The sequence below is a fragment of the Ovis aries genome, chromosome 1 (genome assembly GCF_016772045.2).
Source record: "Ovis aries strain OAR_USU_Benz2616 breed Rambouillet chromosome 1, ARS-UI_Ramb_v3.0, whole genome shotgun sequence".
In the NCBI taxonomy this organism is placed as follows: Eukaryota; Metazoa; Chordata; class Mammalia; order Artiodactyla; family Bovidae; genus Ovis; species Ovis aries.
Window position 1 is genome coordinate 259151016 of NC_056054.1, and position 26000 is coordinate 259177015.

General features: G+C 37.3%; 1 protein-coding gene across 1 annotated transcript in view; it reads left to right on the top strand.

Moving 5' to 3' along the window:
• MRPL3 (mitochondrial ribosomal protein L3) overlaps positions 1–15761 on the top strand; it is a 56634-nt gene extending 40873 nt beyond the window's left edge. The window contains exons 8-10 of the mRNA XM_004003343.5: positions 1170–1247; positions 3410–3487; positions 15429–15761. Of these exons, the coding sequence (XP_004003392.2) occupies positions 1170–1247; positions 3410–3487; positions 15429–15581 (309 nt within the window). The 3' untranslated portion in view covers positions 15582–15761. The remainder of the gene's footprint in view (positions 1–1169; positions 1248–3409; positions 3488–15428) is intronic.
• The last annotated feature ends 10239 nt before the right edge of the window (positions 15762–26000 follow it).

Consider the following 26000-nt stretch of genomic DNA (forward strand, 5'->3'; position numbering starts at 1 on the left):
CCAAAAGATATTCTCCCCAAAATATAAAGATGCATTTGTACCAAATTAGTCATTGTAACATTATTTGTAATTTATAAGCATAAATGTCCATACCTGGGAGTTCGGATGAACTCATCCAAACTCCCAGGTATAGTGGAATATTATGCAGCTGAAAAACAAACAGCAAGGTCATTGTGAAACAATGACATGATTTCCAGGATATAACAAATGCACACATTACCTGCTTATTTTTACAAAAAGAAGGATGAAAAACCAGAAACTAATAAGATTGATTGCCTACTAAGGATGAGTTAGAGTTGAAGAGCTCAGTAGTGGCAAGAGTGACACTGAAGATATACTTTTTTATTACACTTTTTACTTTGGAACCATGTTAATGTTTTATATATTCAAAGTAAAATAAAAACAGGGGTGGAGGGATCCATAGTGGAATATAATTAGAAAATGAACCTATTTCAGATGAGTAACAGACCCTCACTAAAGTGGAGGACTGGAGTGGACTAACTCAAGTAACTTGTGAACACAGTTGTTGGCTGTATACCCAGAATCTAAATTTAAAATGTTCTGTGTGCAAGTATTGAGTTCTAATTATGTTTTTTGAAGTAGTGTTAATTAGCCATTCTGAGATAATTTTCTGTGAACTGTAGGATTGACCAGATGAATAAATATATTGATAATGGAAGCCAAGTTTCTCACTGTTTGGAGATAACTGAGTCTGTCCTTCAGTCACTCTGCAGAAAGATAGTAACATTAAAAGCAGGGGTGGGAGAGTAGGACCATTCCAGCTGCAGTGGATAGATGGAGTTCAAGTCAGTTATTACAGAAGATTCGTGAAAACAGGCTAGACAGTCCACATTTTTTCTTTGAATGATAGTGAGATGTGTTTGTATGTCCTTCTTAACACCTCGTTTGCTGCTCTCTCTTGTTACTGAAGTTTTCTCCTAAAGATGTTCTTGGTCTGTGTTTTTATTGTTCTAATCTAATTTAGAAAGGGAATTTTCTAGGGGTAAATGTGATTAAATCCATGTTTAGTTTTTTACTGGGGCCTAGCAAAATGGGAGGGTGTGGAATATTTTTATGACTTACTTCTCATTTGCATTTTGGTTTGATTGGTACTGTTGGAAATTGAGAAGCACTACTTGAAAAGTGCTAATTTGGGTTCTCTCCTTTAGGATGTTGCCAGAGTCTGGCCTGGAACTAAAATGCCTGGACAGTTGGGGAATGTGGATAGGACAGCATTTGGACTAAAAGTAAGTTTCTGGAGCGACTCTTTTTAGGAATAAATTAGTGCCTAAATGCAAATGCAACAGTATGCGTATTTAACATGTGCCAATGTATAGTTTTACAGTTACTGAGGGGTGGGGCTATATGAGCTCTGTGTGTGTGCATGTGTGTGTGCATGCGTTGGAGTTGCTATCATGTGTATGCATTTAACGTCCGAGCCTTGGAAAATGTACTCATTAAAAAGAAAAAGTTAATTATCTATTATTTGACCTAGAAGATTTCCACAAGGTATTATGTGAAAAAATAAATATTCAGAACATTATGTGTAATACTCTTATAATAAACATAAGCTCTCTACATACATGTTGTCACGCCGTGTAAACACAGAGAAGATGGTTATATACCAGATTATTTTTTATTAAATGTCAAATGTGTGGGTGGATGTGGGTGAGGAAAAGAAGAGAGGGAGACAATAGAGACAATCAAAATAGGAAAAAAAGTACTCAAAAAGCATTGTGCTATACATCCATTATTGTAAAATAATTATATATTTAAAAAGGGGAAGTTAAATTCACTCTCTTTGAACTTGAGGAATATATGTAATATCTAAGTGAAAATGAGTTGTAGATAATAGGTGCCATATAATTATATTTTTATTAAAACAACTATGTATGAAACACATAGAAAGTACAAAGAAGAAAATAAGCCATTCAAAAGAACCACCTCCAAAGATAATCACTGGTAACATTTTGGTGCACATTCTTTCATTCTTATTCTAGATATATGTTATTTATAAATTTTAACCAGCAGAAGTTTTTTTTTAATTTTATATAACTAAATCTAAGATTATTTTTCCTCTTCTATTACTTTTATATGTGCCAGTTCAGTTCAGTCACTCAGTCATGTCCAACTCTTTGTGACCCCATGAACTGCAGCATGCCAGGCTTCCCTGTCCATCACCAAATCCCAGAGCTTACTCAAACTTATGTCTGTCAAGTTGGTGATGCCATCCAACCATCTCATCCTCTGTCATCCCCTTCTCTTCCCACCTTCAATCTTTGCCAGCATCAAGGTCTTTTCCAATGAGTCAGTTCTTCACATCAGGTGGCCAAAATATTGGAGTTTCAGCTTCAGCATCAGTCCTTCCAGTGAATTTTTCAGGACTGATTTCCTGTAAGATTGACTGATTTGATCTCCTTGCAGTCCAAGGTACTCTCAAGAGTTTTCTCCAACACTACAGTTCAAAAGCATCAATTCTTCAGCATTCAGCTTTCTTTATAGTCCAACTCTCACATCCATACATGACTACTAGAAAAACCGTAGCTTTGACTCGATGGACCTTTGTTGACAAATCTGCTTTTTAATATGCTGTCTAGGTTGGTCATAGCTTTTCTTCTAAGGAGCAAGCATCCTTTAATTTCATGGCTGCAGTCACCATCTGCAGTGATTTTGGAGCCCAGGGAAATAGTCTGTCACTGCTTCCACTGTTTCCCCATCTATTTGCCATGGAGTGATGGGACCAGATGCCATGATCTTCGTTTTCTGAATGTTGAGTTTTAAGTCAACTTTTTCACTCTCCTCTTAACATAGACATCTATTTGTATCTACTGTGTGTATTTTCTTTTCATGTATGCATATGTATGACAGGAGAGATATCGGTTTCCCTAGTATTTAACATTTACCCATGAGGTGTGGATCAAACTGGATTTTCCCCCAAACCCTTTCTCAGTACTATTTCTTGACTATTCTCACTTGTGTAAATGTTTTCCCCATGTAAAGATCTGTTTGAAGGCCATCTGCTTAGCACACTTTTTAAAAAAATCAGACCCAGAGAGATGATGGCTTCCCAGTTTCTAGTTGCAAGCTCATATTAACTAAAAATAAACTTGAATTTCCACTTGTTACTCTTAATGGTGCCAGCAGAATATTGAGACATCCTAGTAGTCTTGATTGTTCAGTCACATTTATACTTAAAATGAGAGTTTTCTACCACTTAACATGAGACATGTGTTGTGGTATTACAATACAAGTCATCTATAGGATTTGAATTTTTTATTCTCATTCAATATTTTGAGTTGCTAACATGATTATAACTCCAGGCTACTTATAGTCTCAGCTTTCGTTTGTATTAATGTAAGTGTGTTCTCATACTTTCAACTCTTAAAGTTTGATTTTATTTCTACTTTAGGTGTGGCGAATAAACACAAAGCACAATATAATCTATGTCAATGGTTCTGTACCTGGACACAGAAATTGCTTAGTAAAGGTATGTGTAACAGTCTTTATTTTCTCTTGTTCAGAGATATGGATGTGTGCCATGAGTTCTCTTCTCACCCATATGTGACTTGAAAATAAGTAGCTGTTTCCCCACGTGTTCTTTGCTAATTTTTCTACTTATGTAGTAGCACCTGAGTGAGAAAATTGCATAAAATAACCTATAGGTTATGTCTCTAAAACCATAAGCCTATACAAAGGGTAGGTCTAGTAAGAGGCTCTTTAGAAATACAAAAAGGTTAGTAGCAAAACTACTTATTAAAAATACCAATATATCTCCATCTTTCCAAAGACTTTTTCATTTTTAAAGAGTACTTTGACATGGGAACTGGAATTATGTGAGGTGAAAGTTAAATGAGAATCAACAAGAAAGGTGGTTTGAAGTGGACATTTTGAGAGATTTATTATTATTACTAGCATTGCTCTGTCTTTTCCTTGAAAATGTATTTTTGTGTTCAAACATGAAGAGAAGAAAACACGTTGTACAAGATAGACTTGAAAAAAATTCTTAAGCTCTTAGAGACTTTTTTTCCCATCAAATAAAAACAAAATAAATATTCAACCTGGGATTTAAGTCAACATAATACAAAATGAGAGATCACTTTTGAATTTTGAATTGTCCATTCTGAAAAATGAACTTGTAGTAGAAGTGTATCAGCAGTTCTCAGAAATAGGCTTTCATTAATTTTCTAACAAGAACAACAAAATAGGTTGAAACTTAAATCCTAGATTTTTCCAGTCAGGTCAAGTCAATTGCATTACTAGCATAAGGTACCAAATTTGTTTCAGTCTTACAGTAATTAAAATTCACTTTCTGGCTTCCCTGGTGGCTCAGATGGTAAAGAATCCACCTGCAATGCAGGCGCCCTGGGTTCAGTCCCTGGGTTGGCAAGATCCCTGGAGGAGGGCATGGCAACCCACTCCAGTATTCTTGCCTAGAGAATCCCATGGACAGAGGAGCCCGGCAGGCTGCAGTCCATACGGTCACAAAGAGTTGGGCACAACTAAGTGACTAACACTTTCACTTTTCTGGAACTCTTCACTTCTTTGATTGAATTCTCTTTTTTTTTTTTTTTTTTTTTTAAGAAAAAAAAATGCATTTGATTAATTATTGCAAGATTTGGGCAGGTTTTTGTTTTTTGTTTTGGTTTGGTTTTGGTTTTCAGGTTTTTAGGTTTAGGTGTTTCCAAGCTCCAGGTCACCCAAGTCATACTGGTACCAGAAGCCAGCAGATTGTCACTCTGCTTCTCCTAACAGTTTGGCCTCAGAATTCAATGTATTCCTATCTCCAGATTTTGTTATGTCATTTTAAATCACAACCTAATAAAAGAGAAAAAAGGAAAATAACCATTTTTCATAATAAATTATACTGGATAGCAGACGAAATTTTAAACATTGCCAAATCCTCCTTTTCTTTCCATTCGCTGTATACAGTTCTAGGCTAGCTTCCAGCTAAGAACTGCTCAGGTTTACCCCACTATTGTCCTTGACACCAACAGGGATGAATAAGTCAACTACCTTGAAATACCACATGTACAGGGTTCAGATCTGGTTGTTACAGACAATTTACAATCAACAACACTTACTATTTAGATTTTCCATCCACTTCAACAAAGATTGCCTCCAAAAACTCAATCCACTTAATGACTGATGGCTTGCTATCACTGAAGATGTTCAGAAAGTACACTGAAGGCAATTCCAAAAGACGAATCCAAATGCATTTTGAGAAACTATACCATCAAAGAAGTGTCTGGCCACTTTGAAGTGTTAACACACTAATGAATATATTTCCAACAAACAGATTTTGATAAAAGAACTCATCTTGAAAAAAGTCTTTGAAATATAGTATCCTTTAACTGTCTTTTATAACCTTAAATGTCCATCCCAAATATTAAAGTGTGGGTTTAGGGGAGTGTTTTGTGAGCTTGTGCTTTAAATGTCAAAAGTTTGGTAAATCTTCTGAAAATATTCACCCCACTTTGTCCATTCTTCCCAATGATTCCATAGCAGGTGAATAAGCCCCTTGTCTTTGGGGGTCTAGGCTCTTTTTGCTGGATGGGCAGCCTCATTAATTCACTCATTCCACAGGAGCTTTTGGCTTCATCAGAATACAGAGTACTAGGCTGCCAGTAACTTTTTTTTTTTCATTCTAAAGTTAGTAAGTGTCTTAGGGATACTAAAACCTGTTTAATCAATGTAAGTTTTTGTTGTTGGAATTCACTAAATGTATTAAGAGAGCCTAAAGAACTGTTTTCTACAACATAATATACTTACTATGCATGTGTGCTTGTCCCTATATCCTGATTTATAATGTGAGTTTATTTTCAGTTTTGCCTGTTTCGTGTGTGTGTGTTCTACCTCCAGCTTTCCTAAAAAGGAATTGAACTGGTTTGCCAATATACGTAAATAAAAAAGAATGAAAGAGAGAGTCCTGAAGGCAGGGAAATAATAAAGCCAGTGGTAAGGTTCAGTACACAAAAACATGTACCAGCAACTTTGGCAAAAGATAGTGGAGTAGAGGGACCTTGAGTTCACCTCTTATGAGCATACCAAAATCACAATTAACTGCTGACCAACCATCAATTTAAAACCAAAGACTGGAACCTCCCAAAAATGATACTCTACATCCAGTGATATAAAGAAGAAACCACAATGAGATGGTAGAGAGTGCACTTGTGATATAATCAAATCCTTTACCACCTGGCTACCACAAACTGGAGAATGAGTATATCACAGAAGTTCTCCCACAGGAGTGAGTTCTGAACCTCCCCAGGGCTAACATCAGAAAGAGGAGCTCCCAGAGCATTTGGCTTTGAAGGCCAGCAGAGCTTGATAGCAGGAGCTCCATAGGACTGGGGGAAGCAGAGACCTTACTGTTGAAGGGAACATGCAAAATCTCATGTGCACCTGGAACCATGGCAAAAGCAGTAATTTCATAGGAGCCTGGGTCAGACCTACCTGGTGGTCTTGGAGGATTAACTGGAAGTTGTCAAGCAGCTGTGGTTCAACCTGGGGATGTAAAAACCAGTGGCAGATATATTAGGGAGTATTCATCATGAACTCTCATTGGAGGCTGATGTCTTGCTTGGGTCATTAGTACAAAGACCTGGCCCTACCCAACAGCCTGTAGGCTCCCAGTGCTAGGACACCTGGAGGCCAAGCAACCAAGTGGGCAAAGACACAGCTGCATCCATCAACAGACAGGCTGCCTAAAGACTTCCTGAGCCCATAGCCACCTTTGACACACCTCTTGACACAAGCCTACCCACCAGAGGGCCAAGAACCAGTCCTACCCATCAGTGAGCAGTCACCAACCCCTCTCCCTCCAAGAAGCCTGCACAAGCTTATAGAGCAGCCCCATCCAGCAGGGGACAGATACCAGAAACAAGAAAACTAAATCACACAGCCTGTGGAACTGAGCCTGCAAACTGATCAGACAATCTGTTGGGACCAACTGATCCCTGAGCCTTTGATGATGAGCTAGGAGTGTACTGCTAGAATACACAAGACATCCCATATAGAGGGCCACTTCTCCAAGATTGAGAAACCTAACTAACCTATCACATACAAAGAAATACAAGTAGAAATTTAAACAGAATGAGGCAACAGAAGAGTATGTTTCAGATGGAGGAACAAGATAAAACCTCAGAAGAACAACTAAGTGAAGTGAAGTTTAGGCATTGTATTCAAGGAGTTCAAAGTAATGATTAAAAGATTATCCAAGAACTTAGAAAAAAAATGGATATGCAGAGCAAGTAGTTAGAAGTTTTTAACAGTCAGAAAACAAGCAAACAGAGATGAATAATGAGGACAGTTTAAGAGACCTTTGGGCCAACATCAGGCACACTAACATTCTTATCATAGGGATCATAGAAGAGAGGGCATGAGAAAATATTTGAAGAGGTAGCCTCAAATACCTGAAAATTTCCATAACCTGGGAAAGGAAACAATTACCCAAGTCCAGGAAGTGAAGAAAGTCTCATATAGGACTAACCCAAAGAGGGACACACCAGTACACATAAGAATCAAATTGACAATAAATAGAGAAAATATTAACAGCTACAGGGAAAAACTAGAACATACAAGTGAACTCCCATAAGACTGTCTGCTGGTTTTTGAACAGAAATTCTGCAGGCCAGAAAAGAATGGCATGATACATTTAGTGATGAAAAAATCTACAAACAAGGATACCCAGCAAGACTCTGATTCAGATTTGATGGAGAACTCAGAAGCTTTACAGACAAGCAAAAGATAAAGATTTCAGCATCACCAAACCAGCTTTATAGCAGATACTGAAGACTCTTGAGAGTTTCTTGGACTGCAAGGAGATCCAACCAGTTCATTCTAAAGGAGATCAGCCCTGGGTATTCTTTGGAAGGAATGATGCTAAAGCTGAAACTCTGGTACTATGGCCACCTCATGTAAAGAGTTGACTCATTGGAGAAGACTCTGATGCTGGGAGGGATTGGGGGCAGGAGGAAAAGGGGACGATGGGATGAGATGGCTGGATGGCATCACCGACTCAATGGACGTGAGTTTGAGTGAACTCCAGGAGATGGTGATGGACAGGGAGGCCTGGCGTGGGGTCGCAAAGAGTCAGACATGACTGAGCAACTGAACTGAACTGAAAGGAAGTTCTCTAAGCAGAAAAGAAAAGGCCGCAACTAGAAACAAGAAAATTATGAAGTGGAAAAGCTCACTGATAAACAGTGAGCAGACATACAATAAAGGTATGAAATCATCCACGAAAACTAGTAGGGAGGTTAAAAGACAAAAGTAGTAAAATCATCTGTATCCACAATACACAGTTAAGGGATACATAAAACAATTAGATGTAAAATATGATATCAAAAAAACAGTAATCATGACGGGAGAAGAGTACTAATGTGGGGTGTATAAAATGCAATTGAAATTACAAAATCAGCAACTTAATCATATGTATATAGCTGATGTACCAAAACCTCATGGCAATCACAAACCAAAAATACATAATCTATATATATACACAAATAGCTTTACCATCTGAGCTGTAGAACTACTAATAACTCAGATGGTAAGAATCTGCCTGCATTGCAGGAGACCTGGGTTTAATCTCTGGGTCAGGAAAATCCCCTGGAGGAGGAAATGGCAACCCACTCCAGTATTCTTGTCTGGACAGTTCCATGGACAGAGGAGCCTGGCAGGCTACAGTACATGGAGTTGCAAAAGAGTTGGACACAACTAAGTGACTAACACATACACAAAAGTAAAAGGAACCCAAACAACACTAAAGGTAATCATCAAATCACAAGATCAGAGAACAAAAGAAAGTGGTGGGGGTGGAGGGAGACCCACAGAAGTCCACAACAGTTAACAAAATGACAATAAGAACATATATTGATAATTACCTTAAATGCAAGAGTACATCATGAGAAATGGTGGACTGGATGAAGCACAAGCTAGAATCAGGATTGCTGGGAGAAATATCAATAACCTCAGATATGCAGATGACATCACATTTATAGCAAAAAATAAAGAACTAAAGAGCCTCTTGATGAAAGTGAAAGAGGAGAGTGAAAGAGTTGGGCTTAAAACTCAACATTCAGAAAACTAAGATCATGGCATCTGGTCCCATCACTTCATGGGAAATAGATGGGAACCAAGGGAAACAGTGACAGACTATTTTGGGGGGCTTCAAAATCACTGCATGTGGTGACTGCAGCCATGAAATTAAAAGACACTTGCTCCTTGGAAGAAAAGCTATGACCAACCTAGAGAGCATATTAAAAAGCAGAGATGTTACTTTGCCAACAAAGGTCTGTCTAGTCAAAGCAATGGTTTTTCCAGTGGTCATGTATAGATGTGAGAGTTGGACCGTAAAGAAAGTTAAGTGCTGAAGAACTGATGCTTTTGAACTGTGGTGTTGGAGAAGACTCTTGAGAGTCCCTTGGACTGCAAGGAGATCCAACCAGTCCATCCAAAAGAAAATCAGTCCTGAATATTCATTGGGAAGACTGATGTTGAAGCTGAAACTCCAACACTTTGGCCACCTGATGTGAAGAGACCCTGATCCTGGGAAAGATTGAAGGTGGGAGGAGAAGGGGATGACAGAGGATGAAATGGTTGGATGACATCACTGACTCAATGGACATGAGTTTGAGTAAGCCCCGGGAGCTGGTGATGGACAGGGATGCCTGGCATGCTATCCTCCACGGGGTCACAAAGAGTTGGACACAACTGAGCGACTGAATTGAAGGGGATTAATTGCTCTAATCAGAAGGCATAGACTGGCTAAATGGATACAGAAACTAGACCTGTATATGTGTTGTTTAGAGGAGACCCACTTCAGTTCTAGAGACATATAAACTGAAAGCAGTAGGATGGAAAAAGACATTCCATGCAAATGGAAATTAAAAGAAAGCTGGAGTAGCAATATTCATATCAGACCACTTTAAAAAATAAATGTTGAAAGAGACAACGAAGGAAATTACATAATGATCAAGGAAAGAAGATGTAACAATTGTGAGTATATACACACCCAACATAGGAGCATCGCAACAAGTAAGACAGATATTAATAGACATAAAAGTGGAAATTGACAGTAATACTAGTAGGGAATTTTAATGCCCCACTTACATCAATGGACAGATCATCCAGACAGAAAAATCACTAAGGAAACACAGGCCTTAAATGACACATTAGACCAGATGGAAATATACATTTCAAGGGCATGTGTACCATTCTTCAGGTTTGGTCATGTGTTGGGTTACAAAGCAAGCCTTGGTAAATTTAAGAAAACTGAAATTGCATCAGGCATCTTTTCTGATCACAATGCTATGAGATTAGAAAGCAACCAGGGAATTCCCTAGTGATCCAGTGGTTAGGACTCAGCACTTTCTCTGCTAAGGACGTGGATTCATTCTTTGGCCATGGAACTGATATACCACAAGCTGTTTGGTGCAGACAATGAAAAAGAAAACAACCACAAGAAAAAAATCAAAAACATAAACATGCAAAAGCTAAATAATATGCTACTAAACAACCAATGGATCACTGAAGAAATAAAAAAATACCTAGAGAAAAATGAAAATGAAATAATGATGATTAAAAATCTATTGAACAAAAGCAGTTCTAAGAAGAAAGTCTATAGCAGTACAAACTTGCCTTAGGAAATAAGAAAAATATCAACATAGCCTTATACCTAAAGCAACTAGAGAAAGAAAAACAATTGAAATCCAAAGTTAGTAGAAAATAAGAAATCATGAAGATCAGAGCAGAAATAAATAGACACTAAAAACAAACCAAAAAAATGTAGAAAAGATCAATGAAACTAAAAGCTGATTCTTTAAAAAGATAAACAAAGTTGATAAACTTTTAGCTAGATTCATTATGGGAAGAGAAAGGAGAGGATCCAAATCAGAAATGATAAAGCAGAAGTTAAAGCCTATACCACAGAAATACAAAAGATCATAAGAGGCTGCTACAAGCATTACAGAAGGAAATGGCAACCCACTCAAGTATTCTGGCCTGGAGAATCCCATGGACAGGGAGCCTGGTGTGTGTCCATGGGGTCTCAAGAGTTGGACATGACTTAGTGACTAAACCACCACCACAAGCAAGTATATAACCATAAAATGGACAACCTGGAAGAAATGGACAAATTCTTATGAAGGTACAGCCTCCCAAGACTAAGCAAGGAAGAAACAGAAAATATGAACAGACCAATTACCAGTACTGAAATTGAAGCAGTAATTTTAAAACTGAACAGACAAAAGTCCAGGACCAGATAACTACACAGAAAAACTGTATCAAACATTTAAAGAAGAGTTAACACCTATCCTTCTGAAGCAGTTTCAGAAAGTTACAGAGGAACGAGCATTTCTGAACTCATTCTATGAAGCTACCATCACCCTGAGCTTCCCAGGTGGTGCTAGCGGTAAAGAACCCACCTGCCAATGCAGGAGATATGAGACGCAGGTTCAGTCCCGGGGTTGGGAAGATCCCCTGGAGAAGGGCATGGCAACCCACTCCAGTATTCTTGACTGGAGAATTCCATAGACAGAGGAACCTGGGAGGCTACAAGTCCATAGGGTCACAGAGTCAGATACGAGTGAAACAACTTAGCACACATTCACCATCACCCTGATACCAAAATTAAAGATAATTACAAAAAAAGAAAATTACAGGCCAATATCACTGATGATAATAGATGCAAAACTCCCCAATAAAATTTTAAAAAAAATCTAGCCAGCTGAATCCAAAAATACATTAAAAGGATCATACATCACAATCAATTGGGATTTATCCCAAGGATGTAATGATTTTTCAGTATCTGCAAATCAATTAATATCATACAGCACATTAACAAGTTGAAGAATAAAAACAATATGGTCATCTCAATACATGCAGGAAAAGCTTTTGATAAAATTCAACATCCATTTACGGTAAAACTCTCCAGAAAGCAGCCATTGAGGGAACCTGCCTCAACATAATAAAGGCCATATATGACAGACCCACAGCTAGCATCATAATCAATAGCAAAAAGCTGAAAGCATTTCCTCTAAGATCAGGCAGAAGACAAGTACCCACTCTCGCCACTTCTATTCAACATAGTTTTGGAATTTCTGGCCACAGCAATCAGAAGAAAAAGAATCCAGATTGCAAAAGAAGTAATAAAATTATCACTGTTTACAGATGAAATGAGACTGTACATAGAAAATCCTGAAGATGCTATCAGAAAATTACTAGATCTCATCAATGAATTTGGTAAAATTGCAGGATGCAAAATTAATACACAGAAGTCTGTTGTACTTCTTTACACTAACAATAAAAATCAGATGATAAAATTATGGAAATAATCTCATTTACCATCACATCAAAAAGAATAAAATACTTAGGAACAAACCTACTAAAGGAGGCAAAATACCTATACTCAGAAAACTGAGATGCTGATGAAGAAAATTGAAGAAGACACAAACAGATGAAAAGATATACCATGTTCTTGGATTGGAGGTATCAACATTATTAAAATGATCATACTGTCCAAGGCAATCTATAGACTCAATGTATTCCCTACAAAATTTACAATGACATTTTTCATAGAACTAGAAAAGAAATTTTAAATTTTGTATGGAAACACAAAATCCAGGATAGGCAAATTCAATCTTGAGAAAGAAGTACAGAGCTGAAGGAATCAGGTTCCCTGACTTTATACTACAGAGTTACAGTAATCCAAACAGTTTGGTACTGGCACAAAGACAGACATATAGATCAACGAAATAGAATAGAAAACCCCAAAATAAAGCCACACACCTATGATCAGCTAACCTACATTAAAAAGGCAGTAATATACAATGGAGAAATAATGGTCTTTTCAATAAGTAGTGTGGTAAAATTGGACATCTGCATGTACAAGACTAGAACATTCTCTAACACCATTTACAGAAATGAATTGGATTAAAGGTCTAAAAATAATATGGGATGCTATAAACTTCTACAGGAAAACTGGCGGAACACTCTGACATAAATCACAGCAATATCTTTTTTGATCCATCTCATAGAGTAATGGAAATACAAAAATTAACAAATGGAACCTAATGAAATTTAAAAGTTTTCACAACAAAGGAAACCATAAACAAAGTGAAAAAACAACCTGGAGAATGGGAGAAAATATTTGCAAATGGCGCTACCAACAGAGAATAATTTCCAAAATATATAAACAGCTCATACAACTCAACTTCAAAAAAACAAACAACCCAATCAAATAACAGGCAAAAGATCTAAGCAGGCATTTCTCCAAAGAAGACATACAGATAGCTAAAAGGCATATGAAAAAAAACCCCTCGCTAATTAGTAGGGAAATGCAAATCAAAACTACAGTGAGGAAGTCACCTCATACCAGTCAGAATGACCATCATTAAAATGTCTATCAGTAGTAAATGCTGGAGTTGATATGGAGATAAGGGAACCCTCTACACTGTTGGTGGGAATGTAAATTGGTGCAGCTACTATAGGAAACAGTATGGAAATTCCTTAAACTAAAAATCTGAGTTACCATATAGCCCAGCAGTCTGACTCCTGGATGTATAACCAGAGAAAATGATAATTCAAAGGGGTACATGCTTGCCATTGTTCATCACAATCCTATTTACAGTAGCCAAGACATGGCAACAACCTAAATGTACATCGAAAGAGATATAAAGAATCCATGGTACATTTATACAGTGGAAAATTGTGTGTGTGTGTGTGTGTGTGTGTGCGTGCACTCAACTCAGTCATGTCCAACTCTTTGCAACCCCATGGACTATAACCCACCAGGCTCCTCTGTCCATGGAGTTTTCCTGGCAAGAATACTGGAGTGGGTTGCCATTTCCTACTCCAGGGGATCTTCCCAATCCTGGGATCAAGTCTGTATCTCCTGCATTGACAGGATTCTTTACCACTGCATCACCTGGGAAGCCCAAGGTGGAATATTACTCAGCTATAAAAAAGAAAGTGCCATTTGCAGCAACATGGTTGAACCTAGAGATTACCATACTAAGTCAAAGAGAAATATCATATGTCACTCATATGTGGCATCTAAAAAAAAGATATAAATGAACTTATTTACAAAAACAGAAATAGACTCACAAACATAGAACACAAACTTGTGGTTACCAAAGGGGAAAAGAATAAGAGAGGGATAAATTAGTATCTTGGAATTAGCAGATGCAGACTACTAAATATCAAATAGATAACCGATAAGGACCTACTGTATGGCAAAGGGAAGTATACTCAATATCTTGCAGTAAATTACCACAGAAAATTTTGGTGTTCTCTTTATTGTGTATTTGCTTGGGTTTTCTTTTATAAATTCTGAGACAGTTTAATTGGTAAGAATATCTTTTTTTTTCCAAGTTGAAGTTGAACCCAGAATTAGAGAATTGGAAAAAAGATTAAAACAAGTGTTTCCTTTTAGGCAACTGACTGGTAATTTCCAACAATTTTAATGAGAGATATGAATATAAATGTTTTTCTGTACTTTGCTATTCCTAGCAGCTGTGTACTAACGTCAACCAAATTACTCATTTCTTATTGCCAAAATGTCTTATTTTAATCTGTGTGTATAATTAACACGTAATTTTTTTTATTTATCTCTGAATGGAGTTTGTGGAATGAGTCAGAAGCTTTAAAGAATCTAATAATATTTTCCAAAAATATAACAACATTTTAGATCATTTCAATATCTATGTTATTCCTCAGTTTATGAATTCACAAATGTAATTAGAATATTTTTCAAATATAAAGGTTAGTTAATAGAGCTAATTTAGAGACTCTGGCATTATTATTGTTTTTTGTTAAATACTACTCTATGTTTAGCTCTCAGAACACTACTTGTTAAATATATGCTAATTTCCTTAATAAAACTTGTTATTTGGGGTTATGTATTAGAATTTGGGGTTATTTGTTAAAATTAAGACTAACAAAAGTACTAGATAAATTTTATTTTCTTTAATCTGAGCTCAAAAAATCCTATGGTAGAATATACATTGGGTTGGCAAAAAAGTTGGTTCAGTTCATTTTTTTTCCATAAGATGGTTCTAATAGCATCTGTGTGGGTTTGTGCTCAGTCACTTCAGTTGTGTCCAACTGTGCAATCCTATGGACTGTAGCCCACCAGGCTCCTCTATCCATGGGATTCTCATGAGGTAGTTGATTAACTTGAGGAAGTCTATGTTTCTGTCATTGGATTAGTTAAGTTTATTGGAATATACATATATGTATATATACATATACATATATAAAGTATGAGGAACTCAGTGTATAACAGCTATATTGTTCACATTAGAAAATGTAGAAACTGAAAACAAAGAAAAAATAAACAAAATGCGAAAACAGATATTCTAGGATTATAAGTAAACCAGACTATCTTTAAAAAACTTATTAATAAGATCTTTGCTTCCCCTACCTCCCAGATCAAAGATTCTATACTGCCTGCATATAAGGATTTCTGTAAAAATCTACCATTTCCGACATATTTCCCTGATGAGGATGAAAAGGAGCTACCAGAAGATTTGTATGATGAAGAAGTGTGTCAGCCTGGAGCACCTTCTATTACATTTGCTTGACTTCATTGGACATGAGAGAACCCCACATATGCTGTGAATTCTGATGAGCCAGAACAGTAACATAACTAGGAATTATGGGGGTTTTTCCTTAGTTAAAACATACCACATAACCACATGGTTCTCTTTTACTGTGTATTTCTCAAATTATGTTAAATGTTTATAAATTTAACTTCTACTAAAGATTTGTCTGTCTTTGTGAAAGGGTGGTTGTGGAATGGTGTCAACTCATATGGAGACTAGATAACTTATCTAGATTAAAGAAAAAAGAAAACCATTTCTTGAGCCTCAAAAACAGAGGAATTCAGATGTTTATCTAAATTATAGAAATGTTTATGTTATAGTTAAAGGCCTGACACACAAATTAAAATCACAAATTATGGGTCTTATATATTATGCTTGTGTTGGGGGGTATAGTTATTTTTTAGCTTGATGATTCAACTATAACTCTTTCATTTTTGGCTGTGTCTCACAGCATACAGTGGTTAAGGCTCTGCACTGAATCACCAGGGAAGTCTTGTAATCATTTTTCCTTGATGCCTTCCAAAAGAGATTTGAAACAACCTGGGTGTGCATTCAACAAACTTATTAACCACCTATTACTCAAAATGTTGATAATAGCTCCTGGGTTTCTCTTCATTGTATCAAATGAAAATATTTACTAATGGCTACTTGTGACAGATAATTAAGCCTAACAATGTTAGTATCATGCTCATGTTCAGTTGTTCAGTCATGTCAGACTGCAATTTCATGGACTGTAGCCTGCCAGGCTCCTCTGTCTGTGGAATTTTCCAGGCAAGGATACTGGAGTAGGTTACCATTTCCTATTCAGAGGATATTCCCAACCCAGAGATCAAACCCGAGTCTCTTGTATCTCCTGCATTGGCAAGCAGATTCTTTACCTCTGAGCCATGCTCTAGGCCAATGTAAGTATAAGCAGGCCTTACCTAACTACTGGATTTCCTCTGGACTAGATTCCTAAGGATACACAGAATTTTAACTTTTTAAACTTCAGGTGTCTTCCAAGACTTGATTCACATAGCCACCCAAGAGACTTACTAATCACCTTTTAATAACAAATTCATTAGTTACCAGGAAATCACACGAAGACCTACCAGTATTTTGGGGTCCACATTGCATTTCTCATTCTTAATTTTAAATCCAGCTGAAGCCACATCTCTCTTAAAGTTTTCATTTATATTTCATCTCTTTTTATTAAAGATTTGTGGTAGTTGACAGATCCATGTGTTAAAATAGTAAAGTAAGGAGAAAACATGTAGGATGATATAAATTAGTATAAGTGGGGGGTTGAGAAGAAATGGTGCCAATATAATACAGTTGAGCAGGCTGTGGCCTGAGTTGAGCAGAGGTGTTATATTTGGTTTGGCTCTGAGCTTCCTGGATAGCAAAGTAAAACAAATAACATTTGTTTGTTTCATGTTTCTCTTTAATTACGAGGTCCTCAAGAGGAGTAATTTTAAATTGCAGTAAATCTTGTTTAGCACATTATTTTTTATTAAAAATAATTTATCAAACTAGGAATTTCTGAACTTGTTAAAAATAAACATATTCAAGGGTAAAATATTAGACACATTGTTGTCAGAGACCGAGTAAGGCTATCCTTTACTACTTCTAGACAACAATGGTTTTGGAGATCTTAGCCAATGCAGTAAAACAAGAAAGAGTAGTGATATGCAGGGATATGAGAATAAATCTCATTTGTAAGAAATATGATCTACCTAGAAGATTTAAGACTGTCAACTGATAAGCTGTCAGAACAAATGAAGACAGTTCTGGTGACTAAATACAACTTCAGTATACAAACATGGACAGAGGAGCCTAGTGGGGTACAGTCCATGGGTCGCAAAGAGTCAGACATGACTGAGTGACTAACACACTTTATACAAACATATAATAGCAATATTAGGCAATTCTGTGATATGGAAGTGAATACCATCCACAGCAGCAATTTTTTAAAAAGTTACTGAGGAAAGAAGCCTAACATACTCTGAGGTCTTGCTGGAGAACTAAAAATGTAATTGAAGAACATGAAAGAAAACTATGATGGTCCTCTCTATTATTTAAGTTATGAATGGGAAGATGTAATATTGTAAAGAATTTAGCCTAATCCTATTTTTAAAGTCTCAAAATGACTTACCATAGAACTGTTCAAGCTAATTGTAAAAATGGAATGAATGCATAAATTTAAGGATAACCAAAACTTAAAATGGTACCCATTCATTGGGTTTGCCCCATTGTTTGTTTAGGGATTATTTATACCTATTTAATTTTGAAATTCAGAATATTGTGTACATCAATTCACTCCTTTAATTAACTGCATTTGACCAAAAGATTTTAGTAAACTTATAGATGTGTCAAGGTTGCTGATGAAATGATGGGAAGTTGTTAATCTACAAGACAGATGAACAGTTATTGCTGGAGAACATAAAATCTTGTTTCTGAACAAGGTATCTGCTGAGATTTGTATCAGGAGTCCCCAACCTCTTCTGAATGAGGAACTGTTTAATTTCCCAGGAGCCATTGATGGGAGAAATCATTACTCAGGAAGGATGCTTTATGCAGTGCAGGAGACAAATCATATCATCTGAAAGTAGCCAGATGACAGAAGAAGGGCAGGATATGTGGCCTTTTGAAGAAGGCAGGAAATCCTCTACACCAGAGAACCTGCCCCAGACCCATCATCATCTTTCACCAGAGTCTGTGTTACCCAGTCCAATCCAGCAAACCAGGAGATGAGTTGTTGGGGCAAGGAAAGCCAGCAGACCAAGAAGATTGTGGGTTCATGTCCCCCAAAAGCAATGTTGCCTAAATTAGAATTCAAGTTTCTTTTATACTAAAAGGGTAGGGAGTAAAGTCAAACACCCCCCTGGTTCTGATCAGACTCTTGAGAGGATGTTTTAATTTCTTCCTTCCTGCAGTCATTCACAGGTGGGCCTGGTCAGGGTGTTTCCTCTGAGCTAAACAGAGGTATTTTAGCTTAATGCTCATTACCTGCGAGGCTGGGTTCCCAGAGATGGGCCATTATGTATATCCCTTTAGTGATTAACTTATAACAGAAAACAAAGTTTCTTACCCATTAAAATTCCCTACAGTCAGTATCCATTCCCGTGAGAAAAGGGACAAAGACAGTTGTGGCTCTTTCCTGCTGAACAGGGGCAATGAATATTCTTGAGAAATTTTTAGTAGTAAAATCGCCTTTCCTTTATTATCTACAACTATTTAGACCTGATGGAAACTCTTAGCTCTTTGTTTCTAATTTGTAATTGAACATAGGATTGGGCATAGGGATGGACTTGGGTTCTAGTTCTCAATACATATATACTAAATGCCTATGCTATAAAATAAAATACACTGACTCCTCTCCAGCCATAATGAAATTACCATTTACTTCAGTTGTGTAGGCAGACCTGTTGGAGGCAAATTCATGAGGAATGTTTAGTATAATGTGCAAAGTTTTAATATAATGGTCAACTTCTAGGTCTTTCAGAACATTTATAGACTTATCCCATCTAGGTAGACGCCTAGAAAAAACAACCATACAATATTTCAAAGGGACTTAATTTAATCCTATTTCTGAGAGCAATTGATCCAGAGCAAACCTTGTTGTTGTCATTGTTCAGTCGCTATGTCTGACTCTTTGCGACCCCATGGACTGCAGCATGCCAGGTTTATCTGTCCTCCACTATCTCCCAGAGTCTGCTCAAATTCATATCCATTGAGTCAGTGATGCTATCTAAACATCTTATCTTCTGTTGCCACAGTCTTCTCCTGCTCTTAATCTTTCACAGAATCAAGGTCTTTTCTAATGAGTTAGCTATTCACATCAGGTGGCCACAGTTTTGGAACTTCACCTTTAGCAACAGTCTTTCCAATGAATATTCAGGGTTGATATCCTTTAGGATTGGCTGGTTTGATCTCCTTGCAGTCCAAGGACCTCTCAAGAGTTTTCTCCAGCACCACAATTTGAAAGCATAAATTCTTCAGCAATCAACCTTCCTTATGGACCAATTCTCACATCTGTACATGATTACTAGGAAAACCATAGCATTGACTATACGGAACTTTGTCAGCAAAGTGATGTCTCTGCTTTGTAATATTTAATCTAGGTTTCTATAACGATCCTTACAAGGAACAAATGTCTGAACATCACGGTTACAATCAATGTCCGCAATGATTTTGGAGCCCAAAAAAATAAAATCTATCACTACTTCCACTTTTTCCCTTCTATTTGCTAGGAAGTGATGGGAACATATGTTATTAGTTTTTTTGTTTGTTTATTTTAATTGGAGGCTAATTGCTTTACAATATTGTGGGGTTTTGCCATTCATTGACATGAATCAGCCATGGGTGTACATATGTCCTCCCATTCCTGAGCCCCCCTCCCCCCCCCCCGCCCCCACCTTCCCTCTGGGTTTTCCCAGAGCACCAGCTTTGAATGCCCTATTCATGCAACAATTTGCACTGGTAATCTATTTTATATACAGTAATATACATGTCTCAATGCTATTCTAAAATCATCCCACCCTCATCTTTTCCCATAGAGTCCAAAAGTCTGTTCTTTACATCTGTGTCTCTTTTGCTGTCTTGCATATAGGGTCATCACCATCTTTCTAAATTCCATATATATATGTTAATATATTGTATTGATGTTTCTGTTTCTGGTTTACTTCACTCTGTATAATAAGCTCCAGTTTCATTCACCTCATTAGAACTGACTCAAATGTGTTCTTTTTTTATAGCTGAGTAATATTCCATTGTGTATATGTACCACTACTTGCTTATCCATTCATGTGCATCTAGGGCATCTGGGTTGCTTCCATGTCCTAGCTATTGTAAACAGTGCTGCAATGAACATTGGAGTACATGTGTCTCTTTCAGTTCTGGTTTCGTCAGTGTGTATGCCCAGCAGTGGGATTGCTGGGTCTTATGGCAGTTCTATTTCCAGTTTTTCAGGGAATCTCCACACTGTTCTCCATGGTGGCTATACCAGTTTTCATTCCCACCAACAGTGTAAGAGGGTTTCCTTTTCTCCACACCCTCTCGAGCATTTATTATTTGTTGACTTTTTGATGGCAACCATTCTGACTGGCATGAGATGATACCTCATTGTGGTTTTGATTTGCATTTCTCTGATAATGAATGATGTAGAGCATCTTCTCGTGTTTGTTAGCCGTCTGTATATCTCTTTGAATGAACAGAAATGTCTGTTTAGTTCTCTGGGCCACTGTTTGATTGAGTAGTTTATTTTTCTGGTATTCAGCTGCATGAGCTGTTTGTATATTTTGGAGATTAATTCTTTGTCAGTTGTTTCATTTGCTATTATTTTCTCCCATTCTGAAGGCTGCCTTTCACCTTGCTTACAGTTTACAAAAGTTTAATTAGGTCCCACTTGTTTATTTTGTTTTTATTTCCATTACTCTGGAAAGTGGGTCATAGAGGATATTGCTGTGATTTATGTCAGAGAGTGTTCTGCGTATGTTTTCTTCTAAGCATTTTATAGTTTCTGGTCTTACATTTAGATCTTTAATCCATTTTTAGTTTATTGTTATGTATGATGTTAGAAAGTGTTCTGGTTTCATTGTTTTACAGGTGGTTGACCAGTTTTCCCAGCACCACTTGTTAAACAGATTGCATTTTCTCCATTGTATATTTTTGCCTCCTTTGTTAAAGATACAGAAAACGAAGATCATGGCATCTGGTCCCATCACTTCATGGGAAATAGATGGGGAAACAGTAGAAACAGTGTCAGACTTTATTTTTGGGGGCTCCCAAATCACTGCAGATGGTGACTGCAGCCATGAAATTAAAAGACGCCTACTCCTTGGAAGAAAAGTTATGACCAACCTAGATAGTATATTCAAGAGCAGAGACATTACTTTGCCGGCTAAGGTCCGTCTAGTCAAGGCTATGGTTTTTCCTGTGGTCATGTATGGATGTGAGAGTTGGACTATGAAGAAGGCTGAGTGCTGAAGAATTGATGCTTTTGAACTGTGGTGTTGGAGAAGACTGTTGAGAGTCCCTTGGCCTGCAAGGAAATCCAACCAGTCCATTCTGAAGGAGATCAACCCTGGGATTTCTTTGGAAGGAATGATGCTGAAGCTGAAGCTCCAGTACTTTGGCCACCTCATGCGAAGAGCTGACTCATTGGAAAAGACTCTGATGCTGGGAGGGATTGGGGGCAGGAGGAGAAGGGGACGACAGAGGTTGAGATGGCTGGATGGCATCACAGACTCGATAGACGTGAGTCTGAGTGAACTCCAGGAGTTGGTGATGGACAGGGAGGCCTGGCATGCTGCGATTCACGGGGTCACAAAGAGTCAGACACGACTGAGCGACTGAACTGAACTGAACTTGTTAAAGATAAGGCGTCCATAGGTGCTTTCTATTTTGTTCCATTGATCTATGTTTTTGTCTTTGTGTCTGTACTATATCGTCTTGATGACTGTAGCTTTGTGGTATAGTCTGAAGTCAGGAAGGTTGATTCCTCCAGTTCCATTCTTCTTTCTCAAGATTGATTTTGCTGTTCAAAGTTTTTTGTGTTTCCATACAAATTGTGAAATTATTTGTTCAAGTTCTGTGAAAAATGCCGTTGGTAGGTTGGTAGGGATTGCATTGAATCTGTAGATTGCTTTGAGTAGTAAACTCATTTTCACTATAGTGATTCTTCCAATCCATGAACATGATATATTTCTCCATCTATTTGTGTCATCTTTGATTTCTTTCATCAGGGTTCTATAGTTTTTTACATGTAGGTCTTTCATTTCTTTAGGTAAATTTATTCCTAAGTATTTTATTATTTTTGTTGCAATGGTGAATGGCATTGTTTCCTTAATTTCTTTCTGTTTTTTCATTGTTAGTGTATAGAAATGCAAGGGATTTCTGTGTATTAATTTTATATCCTGCAACTTTACTATATTCATTGATTAGCTCTAGTAATTTTCTAGTGCTGTCTTTAGGGTTTTCTATGTAGAGGATCAGGTCATCAGCAAACAGTGAGAGTTTTCTTTTCCAATCTGGATTCCTTTTATTTCTTTCTCTTCTCTGATTGCTGTGGCTAGGACTTCCAAAACTATGTTGGATAGTATGGTGAGAGTGGGCACCCTTGTCTTATTCCTGATTTTAGAGGAAATGCTTTCAGTTTTTCACCCATTTGCTGTGGGTTTGTCATTTATGGCTTCTGTTGTGTTGTGGTATGTTCCTTCTTTGCCTGCTTTCTGGAGAGTTTTTATCGTAAATGGATATTGAATTTTGTCAAAGGCTTTCTCTGCATCTATTGAGATAATCATATGGTTTTTATCTTTCAGTTTGTTAATATAGTGTATCACATTGATTGATTTGCAAATATTGAGGAATCCTTGTATTCCTTGGATAAAGTCCACTTGGTCATGATGTATGTATGATCTTTTTAATGTGTTGTTGGATTCTGTTTGCTAGAATTTTGTTAAGGATTTTTGCATGTATGTTCGTCAGTGATATTGGCCTGTCATTTTATTGTTTTGTGGCATCTTTGGCTTTGGTATCAGGGTGATGGCAGCCTCATAGAATCAGTTTGGAAGTTTACCTTCCTCTGCAATTTCCTGGAATAGTTTGAGTAAGGTATATGTTAGCTTGTCTCTAAATATTTGGTAGAATTCACCTGTGAAGCCATCTAGTCCTGGGCTTTTGTTTGTTGGAAGATTTTTTACTCAGTTTTTATTTCCATCCTTGAGGTGAGTCTGTTAAGATTTTCTACTTTTCCTGGTTCAGTTCTGGAAGTGAACTTTGTCCATTTCTTCCAAATTGTCCTTTTTTCTTTTTTTGGCATATAATTGCTCATAGTGGTCTCTTATGATCTTTTGTATTTCTGTGTTGTCTGTTTTGATTTCTCCATTTTCATTTCTAATTTTATTGATTTGATCCTTCTCCCCCATCTCCTTTCTTTTTTTTTTTTTTTTGGATGAGTCTGTCTAATGGTTTGTCTATTTTATTTATCTTCTCAAAGAACCAGCTTTTAGTTTTTGCTATAGTCTCTTTCATTTCTTTTCACTTATTTCTAATCTCATTTTTATAATTTCATTCCTTCTACTAACTTTGGGGTTTTTCTTTTCTTCTTTTTCTAGTTGCATTAGGTGTAAAGTTAGGTTGTTTATTTGATGTTTCTCTTGTTTCTTGAGATAGGCTTCTATTTCTATGAACTTTGTATTGCTCTTAGTATTGCTTTTACTGAATTCCATAGGTTTCAGATTGTTGTGTTTCCATTTTCATTTGTTTCTGTGCATATTTCCATTTCCTTTTGATTTCTTCCATGATCTGTTGATTATTCAGAAGCGTGTTGTTTAGTCTCCATATATTGTGTTTTTAATTTTTTTTTTCCTGTGCTGCTGCTGCTGCTGCTAAGTCACTTCAGTTGTGTTTGACTCTGTGCAACTCCATAGATGGCAGCCCACCAGGCTCCCCTATCCCTGGGATTCTCCAGGCAAGAACACTAGAGTGGGATGCCATTTCCTTTTCCAATGCATGAAAGTGAAAAGTGAAAGTGAAGTTGCTCAGTCGTGTCTGACTCTTCGCGATCCCATGGACTGCAGCCCACCAGGCTCCTCCATCCATGGGATTTTCCAGGCAAGAGTACTGGAGTGGGGTGCCATTGCCTTTTACAGATTAGCCACCATAAAACCATAAATATCTAATGATCACCTCTAACCTTTAACAGGATGCCTTTTTGCCTTGGCCTCCACCAACAGGACTGATTTTGGGTTGAGGCTTTTGGTGATTATAGGAACGAAGTGGAATCTTCTGTTTCTTTCTTCCATTTGACATCAATAAAACTTTTAAACATCACAAAATTGATTCAGCTGTAAATGGAGAAGCATTAGCAAACAAAATGAAACAAAGAACCCAGAGGACAGACAACCCTCAAGTTTGGTCTTGGGGTTTTACATATACAATGACATTGGAGACCATAAATGATGTAATTAACACAGCAAGGTTAGCAGAGCATGGTGCACAGGATTCCAAGATAACCCTACCTAAACCCATTGTGGAGATCCTAACAGGTACTCTGGCACATATTTTTACAATAAAATATCATCTTCTTACTCATGGGTTAATTTATGTAATCAGAAATTAAGATCACTTATCCAAAATCCACCTGAGAGGACTTTCTCTAAGGAATAGTTGAAACATTACTCTTTTTTAAGACAGAAATTCAAGACAAACAAAACACAAATGGCACATACAAATACTAGCATTCAAAGAAGCAAATGAACCAGTTCACAAATCAAGCAGAAGTCTAACAACTCTTTCCTCCCTCCAAAATGTACTCCAAACAAAGGTATTTCACCTTAATGCTCATTTCCTGGGAGGCAGGGTTCCCAAAGATGGGCCATTATGTAAAATATAAACTTGTAGGCAACATGCCTTTGGTAATTAACTCATAGTCAAATACAAAATTTCTTCCCCACTACAGCTGCAGATGGATGGTGTATCTGCATTTGAGTTTGAAGGAGAAATTTTCTGATCACCTGTTAGGATCACAAATGTGAGTCCTGATACTTATAGCCAAACAGGGAGCCGAACATCCACTCCACCCGACTCCCCACCACCAGCACCTTGCACAGGTACCTATCTTTGAAGAGATCAGGCCCCATTCCTGCAGAATATTTCAGTTGCCTAGAAGTGACATGAGTTCTCTTGAGCCAGGTGGTAGAGGAGGATGGCTCCTCTGCCCTTATGCGATACAAAAGCCCAAGTCTGCCTGGTCCAACAGACACTAAGCAAAACACATACAATCTGCTAAGAAACTTGGGTCTCAATTTCCAGCTCCAGCTTTTTTCATCCAATATTCAACTTGAGGGAAACAGAACTTTGCCTGCTATAGATAAGCAGTACATGGTCTGGACATGGGCCATTCACTTGCCTTTCTGTTTGGAGCCTGTGCAGTAACAGTGGCCAGCTCCTGAGCTGTGTTGGCTGCTGGGTAGGTGGGAAGACATGGAGTTCAAGTGGGCTTGAACTTGATCTACTGTTTTAGATTTTGTCTTGAAATGAGGGAACTTTCTGTAACCAATCTTCTTTCAGATTAGACATTTCTTCCTTAGTTGGTACTAGCTATTAGTTATAAAATTGGTAAATACCAGACCTTCTATAAATTCTGAAAGGTTCAGGAAGGCCAATTGGTCAAAACATACCTGCTTTAGCATTATTCACAATAGCCAAGATAAGAAAACCTAAATGTCCATTGACAGAGGAATGGATAAAGAAGGTACAGAGAGAGAGAGAGAATACTGGTGAGCCATAAAAAAGAAAGAAATAATGCCATTTGCAGCAACATGGATGCAACTGAAGCCATGAAATTAAAAGACACTTGCTCCTTGGAAGAAAAGCTATGACAAACCTAGATAGCATATTAAAAAGCAGAGACAT